At 39.5% G+C, this 17,439-nt stretch overlaps 1 protein-coding gene across 3 annotated transcripts in view; it reads right to left on the bottom strand.

The window, feature by feature from the left end:
- LAMA3 (laminin subunit alpha 3) overlaps nt 1-17,439 on the bottom strand; it is a 138,895-nt gene that overhangs the window by 73,995 nt on the left and 47,461 nt on the right. For all 3 annotated transcript variants that reach the window (XM_081014387.1, XM_081014388.1, XM_081014386.1), the window contains 5 exons: nt 16,836-16,888; nt 15,570-15,675; nt 14,577-14,676; nt 13,993-14,149; nt 10,461-10,590 (listed from right to left, as the gene is read on the bottom strand). In XM_081014387.1, the coding sequence (XP_080870513.1) occupies nt 10,461-10,590; nt 13,993-14,149; nt 14,577-14,676; nt 15,570-15,675; nt 16,836-16,888 (546 nt within the window). The remainder of the gene's footprint in view (nt 1-10,460; nt 10,591-13,992; nt 14,150-14,576; nt 14,677-15,569; nt 15,676-16,835; nt 16,889-17,439) is intronic.

Below are 17,439 nucleotides of genomic sequence, written 5' to 3' on the forward strand. Positions count from 1 at the left end.
TCTAGGAACTTTGTGAGAATCACCTGACCAGATTCAGACAAAATTACTCTGTAGTAAGCTAAATTTTTCAATGAACGTTGGCTTATATATTTTTTTAGGAACCTACATGTTTTTAAGTCTAGCACCAGAGGTCTTTCTCTAAATATCCCTGCCACTCTGTAGGCTTTCATAAAAATAATTACTGTTATTTACATGCCACCACCTGATTGGGTTTTCCGGAGAGCCATGTTTTAGACTTTTTTTTTTTTAAAAAAGATTGCCCAGGATTTAAACTGATTTTCTATCTACTGCTTTTTGTATTTTTACTGTTGCTACAATAACTCAGTCTCAGTCTCAGTCAGTTTTATTGCACATAGCCAAAGGCTGCCGCAATGTACACAGAATTATTTGACAATTAAAAGAAAATATACTGAATTGGTAAAAAAAGACTTAAAACATTTATATTATTAAAACATTACATACTCTAAACAAAGCTATAAAAGTACCCCAATGTACAAATAAAAACATTAAACAATAAAATTCATAAGCTAAAATCATCACATGGTCACTAATGTTAAAAACAATATCAATTAATACAGTGTGCAATTTATACTCAGAGTTTGGTGACAAAGATAGAGCATAGCCTGAGGTAGATAGATAGGATCAAATAAATTCATCTCCTTTACAGTTAATGGCTACCTTCGCTATATAATTTGCTCTAATTTTCCTAGCAGCAGTTGCAAAAAGTGCTACCCGCCAGGTCACATACTTATCTGTGTCTGCAAGGAGATATAATATCATATCAAGGGGGTTCTGGCCAGGGGACCCTGTCATTATAGGTACCAAAAATCTTTTTCTTGCATCATTATATAACGGACAGTGCAAGATATAATGCATAAGGTCCTCTACTTCAGAACATCCCCTAATGCAAACACGTTCGTTTTTTGGTATGCCTCTATGTCTCCCATCTCTATAAGCAGAGCTTATTGTATTTAGTCGTAGCTCTGTAAAAGCTTTTCGAAGCTGTGCAAAAGTCAATTCATTAAAATAAGATATGTGTTCATTGACCTCTCTAAGTTTAAAATACAATGGGGCGCATGTAGATGTGCACTTAGAGTTTAGATCGTTTTTAGTTGCCACTGCCCTTATGGTTTGTTTAAAAATATTTTTCTGTGAATATAAGGGGAGTTCTTTAATCTCAGTCACTGAGAGGTCATATTTGCCCATCAGTTGGGCAGCATGATGTACCCAGTTTTTAAAGGGTAATCCATTTGAGAGCTCAATCAGGCATTTTTTTGGTAGCCTAGTGTTGTCCATCTGTTGAACTCTAAACCAGTAACAGAGAATTCTTTTATCTATTTGGCTCTCTATGCTCAACATGCGAGTTTCCAACCTGACCATGGCAGATTGCACGTCTTTGGGTAAACCTAAAAGATCTCTTAAAAAATAATTCTGTGGGGGTTCCAGACCGGAGACCTTTGAGGTACCCCAAACCTCTGCACCATATAAAATCTGGGCCATTGTTTTTGCTTTATACACAGATAGAGCTGGGTTGACCAGATTTCCACCTTTACATGCAGCGAATTTCAGAATGGCTTTTGCTGATTTAAAGGCTTGCAATTTAATATTGGATAGCTGTGTATTCCAAGATGCCGTTTCTGAATAAATCAATCCCAGATATTTAAACGTATTTACTTGGTTTATGATGTGTTCATCCAGGTGCCAAACATGCTTTTTAGAACGCTTCCCAAATACAATGACCTGCGTCTTATCATAGTTTATAGATAAAGCATTCCTCATGCAATATGAACTTAATTTTGCAAGCAGCCGTCTCAGGCCCACCTCGGTTCTAGATACAAGTACTAGGTCATCAGCATACATTAAAACTGAGAGTTTTTGGTCGAGAATTGTGACAGGGGCAAACTGTAGGCCCTCCAGTTCTTTAACCATGTCATTAATATAAAAATTGAACAGGAAAGGTGCCAAAATGCATCCCTGTTTGACTCCAGTTGTGGTCTTAATTCTAGTGGTGAGATGGCCAGCCAGATCCACCTTTACTTGTATTGATGTGTCAGTATATAATGTTTTGATGAGAAATAATAGACGGAGGTCTATATTTGTCTTTTCCAATTTTTGCCACAATGCGTGTCTTGGGACCGTATCAAAAGCTGACTTTAGATCGATAAAAGCAACATATAATTTTTGCTTCAAATTATGGATGTATTTACATAGCAGAAAGTTCAGCACAAAGCACTGGTCCAATGTGGATTTCCCTCTTTGGAAACCTGCGTAGACTTCAGATATCACCTTATTTGTATCTGCCCATTCTTCTAGTCTCCCAAGAAGGAGCCTGGCATATAGTTTGGAGGCTACATCTAACAAACTAATGGGTCTATAATTGGCAGGGTTTTTCTTATCGCCCTTTTTATATATTGGGGCAATTATACTCAACTTCCACCCTTCAGGTATATGACCTGAGCTGTTAATGTATGAAAACAATTTTGCAAAAATGGGTGACCAGAAATCAGGTCTTATCTTATAGATCTCCATTGGGATCATGTCTTCTCCTGGAGCTTTATTAGCTAGTTGGCTTGCGATTAGCCTCTTAATCTGATTGGGCGTGACGTCTGGCCATTCTGGCAGTTCTGATAACTGAGTATAGTAAACTTGTGGGGGTAGGTCAGGACAGGGGCGATATATTTCTGTAAAATATGTCACCCAATCCTTTCCTTGGACAGATGCTTCTAACGAGTAGCCCAGCCCATTGGTGCCTTGGGCAACCAGATGCCAAAATTTCCGTGAGTCCTTCTGAAGTGCTGCATCTCCCAATTCTTTCCACTGTTGTTCATAATATATTTGTTTCTTGCTTTTAAGTAATAATTTATAGTTGTTTCGTAACTGGGCTACCTCAGCTTGTAGGGCTAGATTGTGCTTATCCTGTTTTAACTTCAATTTTCTAAGTACCCTAGCTAGGCATTTTTTGCTATTCTGACATTCCTTATCAAACCAAGTCTGTCTCTTAAACTTTTTGTTTTTTATCACACTAGCTGTGGTCATCAGTGGGCGCATTCGGTTGATTATGTTCTCATAAAGTCCAATTACGTTTCCTGTTTCTAACAACATTTCCCCCTTTAATAGAGCAAATTCATGGGAATCCAGGATCTGAATCATTTTTTCTTGGACCTGTGCATTCCATTTTAACCTTCTATTTCCAAGTATCAGATATTCTGTTTCATCCAATAACTTAGGAAAGGCAGGAGAAAAGAATAATGTCAGAGATAACTCAAGTGGAAAGTGGTCAGTTTCAGCTCTGGGAATTATCCTGAAGGTATCTCGGTTAACTGGCACATTATTAGATGTTAGGGTATAATCTATGGTGCTAGTAAATCCTCTGGGGGAGATAAAAGTAAAATAACCCTCTTGATCCCCTTGACCGTGCCCATTGCATAACAAAAGGTTATGCTTTATTATAAGTTCACAAAGATGTTTCCCAGCACGATTAGGAGTGGTGTCCATTGCTGCCCTCTGACAGATTTCAGGTTCGTCCTCCAAGTTTAGACCAGATAATATTGTATTTTGTGGGGAAACAAGGCCGATCCGGGCATTGAAGTCACCTCCCAAGATAAACCGAGGGTTAGGTGACAGAGAGTCTATACTTTCTAGTAGTTGGTCAAGTTTATCCCAATATGATCTCAGTTCCCCACAAGACTTTACTGGAGGTATATACACACATATGCAATAAGTATTTCTCAGGAGACTATCAGAAAGGGACAACACTAAAAAATTAGGGGTGGTCAACGAGGGACACTGTTGAATTGATACATTAAGAGAGGTTGACACCAGCACCGCCAGCCCCCCACTAGGCCTTCCATACTTTACAGTTTTAAGAGCTGGTTGAGTGTAACTTGTAAAACCCTGTAATTCAACCATAGTGCCCTCTTTTGCCCATGTTTCTTGAAGAAAGATGATATCATGTGTTTGTAGATAAGAACAGAAATCACTGTCTTGGATCTTGTTCGTCCACCCTGTTACATTCCATGAGAGAAGTTTAATTGTTTTACAATGATTTACTCTTAGTCAATTGTTGGCCGATGTGCTCTCGGAGTTTACCAGTTTTTGAGGCAACAGGTTATTGCTAATGCTAGTGGAATAATCCAGATGTTCGATTATTTCAGTCGTCGTACATAAAGTGCTCACATTTGTAATCACTGGGCCTTTTCTTTGCAAATTGTTTGCCAATGGGGATTTCTTGGGTGTATTTCCTGACTCCTCCTCTTCTAAATATCTCATCTTTGTCCAATACTCCGGTGGTTCTATAGTTATCATTCTGTTGTGGCCATTGGATCTATTATCAATCTCTGCCTCCGGTTCTTTAATCTCTTTCAATGTCTGGCTCATAAGATCAAGCCTCTTGATAACTGTTTGTTGCTCTTCCTGAGGGAGATTCCTAAAGGAGCTGAGAAAATCCTCTTCCAAAGGATTTACAGAGTGCTCAGATTCCTGAAGATGATTGTCTAGAGGAATCGGCTGTTCCTTTTGGCTCACCTGGTTATTTTGATGTTGGGCATGATCCTGCGGATTCAACTCAGGCATGTCTGTTTCCTCCCCACCTGCCAAGTTTTTTTGTGATGTCATTACTTCCATTGGGGGTCCAGGCTTTGGTTTTGTGAGCCCCTCTGAAGCAGCAGTCCTCATCTTACATAAGGGTGCAACAATAGAATTGCGAAATACCCGGGTTGGAAAAACTCCTCTGCTTGACAATCTGAATTTCAGCTTGTGAATCAGTGAGGGCAGTCTAGTAGAGGAAAAAGTTAACATAATTTTTTGGCTTTGATTTGTGGTACTCAAGAGTTCAGTCTTAACGAGGTCGATCTCTGTAAGTCCCATGCCAAGTAAGTCTGATAAATGTCGTTTGGAACGCTGGGCACCTTTCCAGCTAGGAGTTTGATCTGGCCTTCCACAAATTGTCAAGCAGATCTTTTTTGGTTGGAAGATTAAATAAGAAGAGTTTGTTTTAAGAGCCTCTGCACGTTCTATGTTGAGCTTAGGGGTCTGCTCTTGTTGTCGCCAATTTCTTTTGGTACGATGGTGTTCTGTTGATGCCTGCTTGTTATTAACTGATAAACTGTGGACCTCTTTGGATAACTGGGTTATTTGAGAGGCAATACCTCTAATTTGCTGGAAGATATGCTCAACCGTTCTTGCAATTAGAGTTAATTGGGTGCTCTCCCTACTTGTTATTCCTTCCTCTCTGAGGAGCACAGGATCAGCTTGCCCCATTGCTGGATCCAGTTCCACGCTCTCACCTTGAATACTCTACCCACACTCACAATCATCTTCAAGAGGAGAAAACCGGTTTTTTGTTGGAACTGTAAAAGCAGATTTGTTAAAAAAGTCCTCTATTTTAGATTGTTTGGGAACCGGTGAGAGAGCTACATCCTCTGGGTCCCTGTGGCGTTTACTAGCAGGCATAGCGTCACCGTGGGGAGTAAACAAGGAGAGGTTTCCCCAACCAAAAAAGAGAGAAAAGAATAGAAAGTGCTCAGTTTGTTCAATTTAAGAGCTTCTCTGTGTGGAGGCTGCCAGGAGTTTCAGGAACAAGGTATAGAAGGGAGTTGGCGGTTAATAGCTAGCAGCTGGCGGCCTGCCCAGGATGCTTCACAGAACTTGCCCAGGATGTCTCCCACAGCATAGACAAGAAGGTGCTGCCAGAATCTCAGTAAGTTAAAAAGTAGAGAAGTAAAAAAGGAAAAACTACTTCCCTGGGTGGCAGTCAATGCCAACTACAGTCCTGTTATCTGCGGAGCTCCGAAGCCTGCCTGCCTAGCCGTCGCCATCTTGGACTCCAACTCGCTACAATAACTGTATTTTTACTGTGGGTGGCGCTGTGGCCTAAACCTCCTCGTAAATAGACAATATGGCATTGAGAATTTATTCATGGAATGTGCATGGCATGAACATGCCACAAAAAAGGGGGGGAAATCACATTTTGGAGAAACAAAATTTGGACATAACTTGTCTACAGGAAACCTACATTACAAGACTACATAGAAAAATTTTAATAAATAAAAGATTGGGCCAATAATTCATTTCCTCTAACAAAGTTAAAAAAAGAGGAGTGGTTTTCTACATCAAAGATAAATGGAATCCAACATTTGCTTTCAAAGATGAGGAAGGAAGATACATTGCAGTTGAAATTTCAGCACAAGGCGAGAAATATTTGTTATTAGGAATCTATGCACCGAATGATGGCAAAGCAGAATTTTTTAAGAACCTGGAAGCAAGTCTGCTAGAATACATGGATTATAAAATTATTTTGATGGGGGACCTGAATGGAGTTGCATCTACTTTGATGGACAGAATTCAGAGATCAAAGGTTACGAACTCTGGCAGACTACCGAAGACTTTCTTTGACTTAACCGAAAAATTTGATCTGTCAGATATATGGAGAATTAGAAATCCAATGGAAAGAGGCTTCACTTTTTTTCAGATGCAAATCAAGTATTTTCACGAATAGACTATCTATGGTTATCCAGAGTCTTGGTTTCTAAAGTGATAAAAACGGAAATTTGCCCTAAAACTTGCTCGGACCACAGTGCAGTTTCTATGGACTTGAAAATGTTTGTTCAGGGTTCCTTCAGATGGCGAATGAATGATGATTTGTTGAGAAATTCATCAATTGTCACTAAGGCCCAAAAAACCCTAAAGGATTATTTTGAACTTAATATGAATCAAGGAATGGAAATAAGGGTGATTTGGGAGGCCAGCAAAGCGGTAATGAGAGGGTTTCTGATACAACAAAATGCAATTAGGAGAAAGTCACAGAATGAGACAAAAGACAAAATTATGGAACAACTGAAAGATAAAGAGAAGAAGCTTAGAGGAAACCCAAAGAATTTGCAGATCCAAAAAGAAATTAAAGCCTTACAGGTTCAATATTCACAGTTAGTTAACCAAGAAATTGAATGGAAGATAAGAAGGATGAGACAAAGAAATTTTGAATCTGCAAATAAATGTGGGAAATTATTAGCCTGGCAATTAAAGAAGAGACAAAAACAAAGTACTATTACAAACATCGTTACAGAAGGAAAATCAGTAGAGAACCCTGTAGACATTAGAAAATGTTTTTATAAATATTATAAACAACTGTACAAAAAAGAAAAAGAAGATTTAGGGAAAACCGAGCAATTTATAAAGAACAATGGACTGCAACAGATTCCAAAGGATAAAAAGAATCTACTAAACGGCTTAATTACAAGTCAGGAAGTGGAATACGCAATAAATTCAATGCAACTTGGCAAGACACCAGGACCTGATGGTCTATCAGCGAAATATTATAAGACATTGAAAGACTGGCTTATGCAACCTCTGGTAGAAATATCTAATTCAATTTTATGGGGGGGGGGCAAAGCACCTGAAACCTGGAAACAAGCTTACATTACTCTGGCTCCTAAACAGGGTCAGGATAGATCCAACGTTAAAAACTACAGACCAATCTCCCTACTTAATGTGGATTATAATTTTTTTGCAAATATATTGGCTAATAGGCTAAAGAAGGTTTTATCTGAGTATATTCATAAAGATCAGGCAGAATTTCTGCCTGGAAGACATATGAAAGACAATATTAGAAATGTTGTGGATATTTTGGAAAAGTTAGAAGCAACGAAGAGTTGTAAAGCAATGTTAATGTTTATCGACGCTGAAAAAGCCTTTGACAATGTTTCTTGGAGTTTTATGTTACATAACTTAGAGAGTATGGGGATGGGTCATGACTTTCTAAATGGTATTAAAGCGATCTATCAAGAACAAAAAGCTAAAATTATTGTAAATAATGTGGTTTCAGAGGAAATTAGAATTGAGAAGGGAACCAGGCAAGGGTGCCCACTGTCCCCTCTGCTGTTTATCTCGGTTCTGGAGGTCTTGCTAAGTATGATTAGAAAAGATGAACAAGTTAAAGGTGTTACAGTAGGTTCGAAACAATACAAATTAAAAGCCTTTGCTGATGATTTAGTTCTGACATTACAAGATCCAGATTCCAGTGCAGTTAAAGCACTGGAGCTGATACATGAGTTTGGTCAGGTAGCAGGATTTAAATTAAACAAGAGCAAGACCAAAGTAATAGAGAAAAATCTGGATAATGAAGAAAGGAAATTACTACAAGAAAAAACGGGCCTAGATTTTGTGGAAAAAGTTAAATATTTGGGGATGAACCTGTCTGGGAAAAATTTGAATCTATATAAGGATAACTACGAGAAAGTATGGAACGAAATTAAAAGAGATTTAGAGGTATGGTCTAACTTAAAATTGTCGTTAATGGGCCGGATTTCCGTGATTAAGATGAATGTGCTGCCAAAGATGCTTTTTCTGTTTCAAGCCCTCCCAATTATAGATAATGTGAAATGTTTTAAAGAATGGCAAAAAGCTCTGTCTGGATTTATCTGGCAGGGGAGGAAACCCAGAATTAAATATAAATTACTAACGGATTCCAAGGAAAGAGGGGGATTCTCTCTGCCAGACTTAAAAATCTATTTTGAAGCTGCTGCACTTTATTGGATTAAAGACTGGATGAAATTAGAAGATACAGACTTATTAGATTTGGAGGGATTCGATAATGTGTTTGGTTGGCATGCATATTTGTGGTATGATAAGGTAAAAGCCCATAAAGCATTTAAAAATCATATAATTAGGAAATCGTTGTATAATGTTTGGATAAAATACAAAGACCTTTTAGAAAGAAAGACGCCCAGATGGCTTTCACCAATGGAAGCAAAGGCCCAGAAAAAATTAAATATGGATACCAAATAGTTGAGATATTATGATTTATTAATAGAGGAGGAGGAAGGTTATAAATTAAAACGATTTGAGCAAATTAAAGATAAGCTAAATTGGCTACATTACCACCAGATTAATTAATTGTATAAATCAGATAAGAGAAATGGTTTTGCCTTGGAAAAATCTAAGTTGGAGACGGAGTTGCTGGATACTGAAGGTAAAAATTTATCTAAAATGTACAAGCTTTTGCTGGAGTGGCATACGAAAGACGAACAAGTTAAATCTGTGATGATAGATTGGGCAAGAGATTTAGGACATAATATAATGTTTGAAGACTGGGAAAGATTGTGGAAGAAAGGGGTCAAGTTCACTGCATGTACTTTGTTAAAGGAAAATATTATGAAGATGATGTATAGATGGTATTTGACTCCTGTAAAATTAGCAAAGATGTATCACAATTGTGATAATATATGTTGGAAATGTAAAGAAAAGGAAGGAACATTCTTTTATATGTGGTGGACCTGTCCCAAGGTGAAAGACTTCTGGGAAAAGATTTATAATGAATTGAAAAAAATGTTGAAATATACATGTGAGGGGACGATACATTTATAAAGAAACCAGAGGCCTTTCTTCTTGGAATAACAGGTTTGGAAATGCCCAAGAAAGATGTTAAACTATTTTTGTATGCCACAACTGCGGCTCGTATTTTGTTAGCTAAAAAGTGGAAAATTCAAGAACTACCAACAGGAGAAGAATGGCAGATGAAGATGATGGATTTTTTGGAGCTAGCCGACCTAACCGGAAGAGTCCGCGACCAGAAGGAGGAGGAACACCACGAAGAATGGAAGAAATTTAATGATTATTTAGCTAAATTTGTTAAGCTAAACTAACCGGAAATAGCTTCCAGATATTTAATGGGCTTAGGATTGTATTTATGTTAACTGATAAAATAATATGTTTAATACTATAAGGAGAAGATTTAAAGATGTTAATGTTCAATTTAAAGTGTATAAAAATTGGGTTTTGGAAAACCATTATAAGGATATGCAATGAAATTCAACTAAGGGGAAACGAGGAAGTCGCTTTACAAAGTGAATAACTGTTATTTTCAATAAGGTTATGATTTATGTTTGTTATGTTTGTTCGTTTTGTGTTTTTGTTTGTCATTAACATTGTAAAAACCAATAAAATTTTTGAAAAAAATAAAAATAAACCACAGAACCTAGGGCTTGCCGATCAGAAGGTCGACGGTTCGAATCCCAGCGACGGGGTGAGCTCCCATTGCTTGGTCCCTGCTCCTGCCAACCTAGCAGTTTGAAAGCACGTCAAAGTGCAAGTAGATAAATAGGTACCGCTCTGGCGGGAAGGTAAACGGCGTTTCCGTGCTCTGCTCTGGTTCGCCAGAAGCGGCTTAGTCATGCTGGCCACATGACCCGGAAGCTGTACGTCGGCTCCCTCGGCCAATAAAGTGAGATGAGCACCGCAACCCCAGAGTCGTCTGCAACTGGACCTAATGGTCAGGGGTCCCTTTACCTTTACCTTTACAATAACTGTCTTTGTACTGTTGCAAAAACATACATGACACCAGACAACATGTAGGGTGGATGGGTGGGCATGGCATAAAAGAAGCTTTTAGTTCAACTGAATTCAGTGCATGAAGACACATTGCAACTACCGGCTGAGTTCCGCTGCCATTTTGCTCTACCTACCTTTACGAAGCCGAGAATAAGCGATTATGTGGCCAGATACCGCAGTAGTTCCAGGATTAATATACCTCAAGATAACACGAAATAAACGGAGGTTTGATTTCTCCACGTACAGAGTTATCCTTACTTCATTCTGTAAAATGGGAGGTTAATAAACAAGGAGGAAAAAGCTATAAAGTACCAAAGGGATAAATCTTCAGAAGCTGTGCAAGCAAAATACACAATTCCTACAGGGGAAAAAATAAGAATAACAAGTACCACACATATAGACAGAGACATTTATGCGGAAGGAAAAGCATTTTCTGGCATAAGGAAGAGAAAGACAGGCAAACCTAGCAAGAAACGTAATTCACTTACAAGTGTTATTAGGGCCAAAATGTTTCCCCTCAGCAATTGAGATCCTCCCTCTACAGCTTTTTGAAACCAAGGTGACATAGTGCAGTGCTAGGTGGAAGAGCTTAGGAGAAGCCACAGTGACAGGTACTACCACCTCTGGCTGGGGAAAAAAGAAGCAAAGAAGAGGACAGGAAAGCATATTATTTTAATACTACCACCCAAAAGGCAGAAAATGTCTAGAAACATTTAGCAAATGTAACACGATAATCAAAAAAGTTATGGTGGGTTTGGATGAAACACAGGTCTAAAGCACAGGTCTTCTTACTGATCCTCACTGTGAATGATGCCCTGATGAATCTGGAAGGATAACAGGTTTTGGCTGTACTATGGTCCGCATTTTTACATCTGCACTCTTATACACACTTACCTGCATCGTCTGCTCCTGTGTTTCTGAGAAGACATGTATATCATTGCTCTGTTAAGCTGACATAGTACTGTGGTGTCCATGTGGCATGGCTTAAGGATAAGAACTGTGTTAAAAGATGTGTGCTAATGTTAAATCATGGATGATGTACCTTGCACTTCTCCAATCTATTTTAACTTGGCATTTGAGATGAAGGTTTTCCATGTATTAACTTTAGGGTTGCCAAGTAACTACTACCTAGAGAATCCAACTGGATGTGAACGATGCAATGGAAAGGTTTGAAACCAGATGACTGGAGTTCATTTGGCATATGCCTAGAGTTCCATGCATTATTAAACTTATTTGGTTCGATTATTCTTCCTCACCCTTTTTCTATGCATCTCCCATTGCTTTTTCATTGGTGACCACCAACTACAGAATCACTGCAGCAAGGAGAAGGAGGGGAGAGGTTTGGAGTGGGGATGTCACCACTGCTTCCCTTCCTCCTCTAACAAAAGCTTCAAAAATGAAGTTGACTTAATGGGAACAAAACAGGAAATGCTGAGCTGCTCTACTATCTAAAATTAGTATAAAAAAAACAAAAATGTTCTTCTCTGGATCATCTTAACTAGGCATTTCTGGGGGCTGATCCAGGTTTCTTAAGAGCATGCTCTGTTTTTGAAGGCTAGGAAAAGCAGAGGGGGAAAATGGCAATGGAGAAGTTGTAGTTCATAAATTTATATTTTACCCTTGTAAAATTCTGACACGGTTAAAAGAATAACCCTAAGGGAAAACCCTAGATTAAGAGTAAAGCATACAAATGAATGAAGATTAACCAGAAGGAATCCATTATATATCATGCTACTCCAACAATCTCTCTGAACACGTCCTCAAGGATTAACAAGCATCAGTTGATGAAATAAAACATATTCTCCTAAAAGATGCCAAGACAGCACTTACTGAATACATTCCTCCAATTTTTTCTGTAATGCTCACAAATTGAGAATCACAGAATCATAAAATTCTAGAGTGGGAAGGGACCTTGAGGGTCATCTACTCCAACCCCTGCAATGTAGGAATCTCAGCTAAAGCATCCATGCCAGATAGCCATTCAACGTCTGCTTAAAAACCTCCAAGGAAGGAGAGTCCTACACCTTCCAAGCAAGTCTGGTTCACTGTTGAACAGCTTTTACTGCCAGAAAGTTATTCCTGATGCTTATTCAGAATCTTCTTTCTTGTAACTTAAAACTATTGATTCAGGTCCTACCTTCCAGAGCAGGAGAAAACAAGCTTGCTGCATCTTCCATGTCACAACCATTTAGATACTTGAAGATGGCTATCATATCTCCTCTCAGCCTCCTCTTCTCGGCTAAACATGCCCAACTCCCTCAACTGTTCCTCATAAGGCTTGGTTTCTAGACCCTTAATCATCTTGGTTACTCTCCTCTACATGTTCTAGCTTGTCAATATCCTTAAACTGTGGTGCACAGAATTGGACACAGCACTCCTGGTATGGTTTGACGAAAGCAGAATAAGAGTGGTACTATAACTTCCCTTGATTGGAACACTATACTTCTGTTGATGCAACCTAGAATAGCATTAGCTTTTTTCTGCTGCTGCTACATCACACTTTTGACTGATGTTAAGCTTGTGGTCCACTAAGACCCCTAGATCCTTTTCACATGTATCACCGACAAGCCGGGTGTCCCCCATCTTATATTTGTGCAGGTGGTTCTTCCTGCCTAAGTATCGAATCTGACATTTGTCCCTACTGAAATTCATTTTGTTAGTTTGGGCCCAGTTCTCCAATCTGTTAATGTCATCTGGAATCTTGATTCTGTCTTCAGCAGCATTAGCTACCCTTCCCAGTTTGGTATCATCCCCTGAATTCCATCATCTAAGTCATTTATAATTGAACAATGATGGGTCCAGGAGAGAACCCTGTGGCACCCAACTTGTTACCTTTTCCCATGATAATAAGGAACATGAGTGAGCACTCTTTGGGTTCGGCCAGTCAACGAGCTACAAATCCACCTAACAGTTACCTCATCCAGCCCACATACTGGCCTGACAGTATAAGGCAGCTTCCTATGTTCCTACTCAATTGTAACAAGCTTAGGGCAAGTCTAAAAATATTCCCTTCTGCCTCACAACTCCAGCTTTTGCATCTAGGAAAACTTGCTATATGGGTCATCTCAATCACATGGGAAGTTTCTACAACTACAGTGGATTTCCTGGAAGCAGCTGCCCCTGGTGTGGATATATCTCCAAGTGACTGGAAGGAATCACATGGCAGACTGGAGCCAGTGTTGGTGTAGTGGTTAGAGTGTTGGACTAGGACCTGGGAGACCAGGGTTCGATTCTCCACTTGGCCATGAAGCTCACTGGGTGACCTTGGTGGCCAGTCACAACCCCTCAGCCTAACCTACTTTACTGGGTTGTTGTGAGGATTAAATGAACTATGTCAGCCACCTGGAGCCCCATGGAGACAAAGTTGAGCTATAAATGCAACAAATAAATAAAAATAATAAACTGCTGCAGAAAATGCAAGAGGGCATGTGGAGTCACCACTTAGAAGATCTCCCCACAGAGAAAGGGTAAATGCATAAAGCAGGCTTTGCTGAAGAATGTTTCCTTCACACCCATTATAAACTTTTAAAAAAGAAAAGAAGTTTAAGTATATGTGGGATTCACTTCTTCTGGCCTCTTCTATAATCCAGCAGGACCAAGGAAATGAACTCACATCTTCTTCCCAAGGTTATTTCACAAAGTAACATCTGGTAGTTAAATACATACTTGTACTGAGGACATCTGTGCATAACCTCGCCAGCTAAAGCCAGGAAATTCTTGAAGATCATAACCAAACCGGATTCCTCTTCCATTAGGAGATGTACCATCTTCAACTTCAAACTTCATGTGATGTAAATCAGGTAAGTAGTAGTCCTTTTCAGGCCTTTCATAAATACAAAAATGAAATGGCAGGCAATGCTTTTGTTTTCTAAAAATGTTTCATTTGCTACATATGAAAAAGAGACATAACACTTAAGAACTGGCCTGCTGGATTAGACCACATGGCATAAGTTAAGGAGGGAGATGGCTAAACGAATCCTCTCCATACTACTACCAAGGTGAAGTCACAAAGAGTGCCCTCGCAGAACTTGGCACCCACTGTTGAAAGTAGCTGGTTAATACCAGATTACCAATCAAGTGTTGATGAATATCTTAAGGAAGTTTTGATGCTGTATTGTGTTTTTAATATTTGATTGGAAGCCACCCAGAGTGGCTGGGGAAACCCAGCCAGATGGGCGGTGTATAAATAATAAATTATTATTATTATTGGATTTACTGGTGCCTAAGCTTCACTTTTCTATCTTACTTACTCATTGCAGGATTTTCCAACCATGTGCCTTCTGCACTGGCAATCACCCGACAGATCATCGCACACACGGCTTACGGCCCCTCCCACATCACATTTGCACCCTGCGAGTAAAGGAAAGAAACAAACTTTTTAAGCAAAAATATATGATGCCAGAAGATAGATTTGTAGGTTTTCTGGGATAAAGAGATGGGAAGAACACTCTCTGCCTTTCCGTAAATGACTTTAGTGCCGCATTGTTTATGCTCGAGATCAATTCTCAAAAATGTATATGTATGGCTTTCTGCAGTGGGCTGGCACAGCCCCAGAGTCATCACAGCAGATGCTCAACAAAGTACCTGTATAGATACAAAGTCACTTCTCCATCTCTCACACACAATCAAGAGCTAGGAAAGAGCAGAGGAGGAAGAACTGACATTGCCCCAATTGCTATGGCTGTTTTACCGCAGGTCACTGTTGGAATGAGTCCCTGTTTCTGAAGGGAAAGAGTAGCATAAACAGAATGAGATAAGCAGGGACTCATTAAAACAGTAGTCTGTTTTCTATTTATATCCCACATTTCCTCCAAGGTAGCTGACATAGTTCTCCGTCCTGCATTTTATCCTCACAACAACCCTGTGAAGCAGGTTAGACTGAGAGACTATGACTGGCTTGAGGTCATGAGGTGAGCTTCAAGATTGAGGGGGGACTAGAACCTTGGTCTCCCAAGTCTGGGTCGCTAACCACTACACCACACTGGCTCTCAAAAACTCAGTAAGTGCGCAGTAATCAGGAGTGTGAACACAGCTTAAGGCCATCAGTTGAAAGAGTGATCTGTGTTGAAGGAAGCAGATATTTAATACTGAAAACTTGCCCACTGTCACTTACCAAAATTTAAACAGAAGACTCACATTGGTAAGAAGCAATAATAAAAGTTCATATGCAAATATGTTATATAGGAGTGATTTGAAGACTGTTTTTTAGAAACATGTCCTGTAGTAACTAAACCACATTTTACCTTGACATCCAAAATAATTATTGTCTTCTAGGCCATAATAACCATCTTCACAAGTATCACACGAATCTCCACAAACATTAGGCTTGCAGTAACATTCACCATCCACCTATAAGGGGAAGGGAGTGGAGAAGCTTTCAAGTTTTCCTTTGATACATTTCTTATTTCAAAAGAGTCTTTAGTAATGACCTAAAATATGCTTAAATAGGCATGAATGGATGGTTGTGGCATTAGGTGGGAGCTGGTTTGCAAACAAAGAGATCACGATATAGGAAAGGAAAGAAGCCAAATGTCCCACTTCTGCAGGATAGCCTTATAGGGAATTATCTCCCAGGTTCTAGTCTAGTGATGGGGTCTTTGAGCCACTGTTAGACTCCAAATCCCAGCATTCCCAGCCAGCACTGTCATGGATAGGGATGGAGCCCAATAAAACCTGTGGGGCCCTGTTCTAATAGAAGCCTAGAGTGGGAAGTTCCTCCTGTGATTTGCCAGATTTGAAGTCAGCCAGTCATGGGTAACTTTGGCAGGGTGAGGGAGCTCATTTATAAAAATTAGCTAAACCTGACACCAACTTGCTAAGCAAGCTACTTGGAATACAGATATGAATATTTACATGGGAGTAGTTCCTATTTAATTCAGTATTGTATTGTATTTATTTATTTAGGTAGGCTATTTTTCGATTGCCTAATAACAAAGCTTCTCTAGGAGGCTTACAATGTAGACCAAAAATTCAAAAATAAAAATATTACAATATAAGCTAACAAATAAAACACAGCAGATCAAAATGTAGAAAGGGATAAACAGAGAGAGGGATAAAAATGCACAGAATTAAACCAGTTTTAAAAGAGGGAGCGGAGAAATAAAATTCAGAGCTAAAACTAGGTTGTCATCCTGTTTGCCTGGCAATGAAAAGACATTAGGGTAGGTGCTAGGTGGGTCTCTCTGCGGAAGGCATTCCACAAACTAGGGAGTCACTACTGAGAAGGCTTTTTCACTCATTGTCATTTGTAGTACCTCACCTGGATGTCACACCTGGATGATGTACCTCATTCATGCATGTCACAAAGGACTCAGAAAGATGAAAAGCAAAGTTTTAAATTGGGCCTAAAACGCAAGACTTGCACCCAAGCAACAAAGAATATTGGGATGCCAAGGTCCCTTCCCACCCACACATTTGGGGCTGTAGACCAGTGTGAGAACTGGGGCTTGATGTGGATTTGTTCAGCCAAAAAAGGTGAATAACACATAGTGAAAACTGAATATTTTTACCTGCCGACACTCTCTGACTCCACTTAGTGTTCCAGATGCCTCACACTGGCACTCTGTAAAGGCAAACGTATCCACCTGAAACCTTTTTCTTAGAACCCTTTATATGATTGACATCTGCTGGATGAGCGCTAGACAACAGGCATGCCTAAAGGAACTCTCTGCCTTTTAAATTATAAGACCAAAATCCAGAAAGACTTAGGGTTCATATAATACTCTAACTTGGAATGTCTACCTGTGGTGAGATAAGCCTGTCTCCCTTCTCCAGCCCCATCTGGAGAGCAAACTCCTGAACTAGGCGATAGCATCTGTTTGAGTGGAAGCTCCCTCTGATTTCACAATCTAGACCCTTAATGAAAACAAGCCCAGGATTACACAGACAGGGAGATTCCACTTTAAAATAAATGTGGGCTGTTCTATTTCAGGTATTAAGTTCTTGATGGAGGAGGTACACATGAGACAGAGATATGCTCCTGATTTTCCCCAAACATAGAAATTCTGGGAGGTAAGTATCTTGCATGTGTTCCTGCTAGGTTGACTATCTGTTATCTTCCTCAGTAATTCTCCTGGGGCTATGAAAACCTTACCATCACAACCTCTCTCCAGG

This window comes from Podarcis pityusensis, assembly GCF_964106645.2.
Source record: "Podarcis pityusensis genome assembly, chromosome: 7".
NCBI classification, from domain to species: Eukaryota; Metazoa; Chordata; class Lepidosauria; order Squamata; family Lacertidae; genus Podarcis; species Podarcis pityusensis.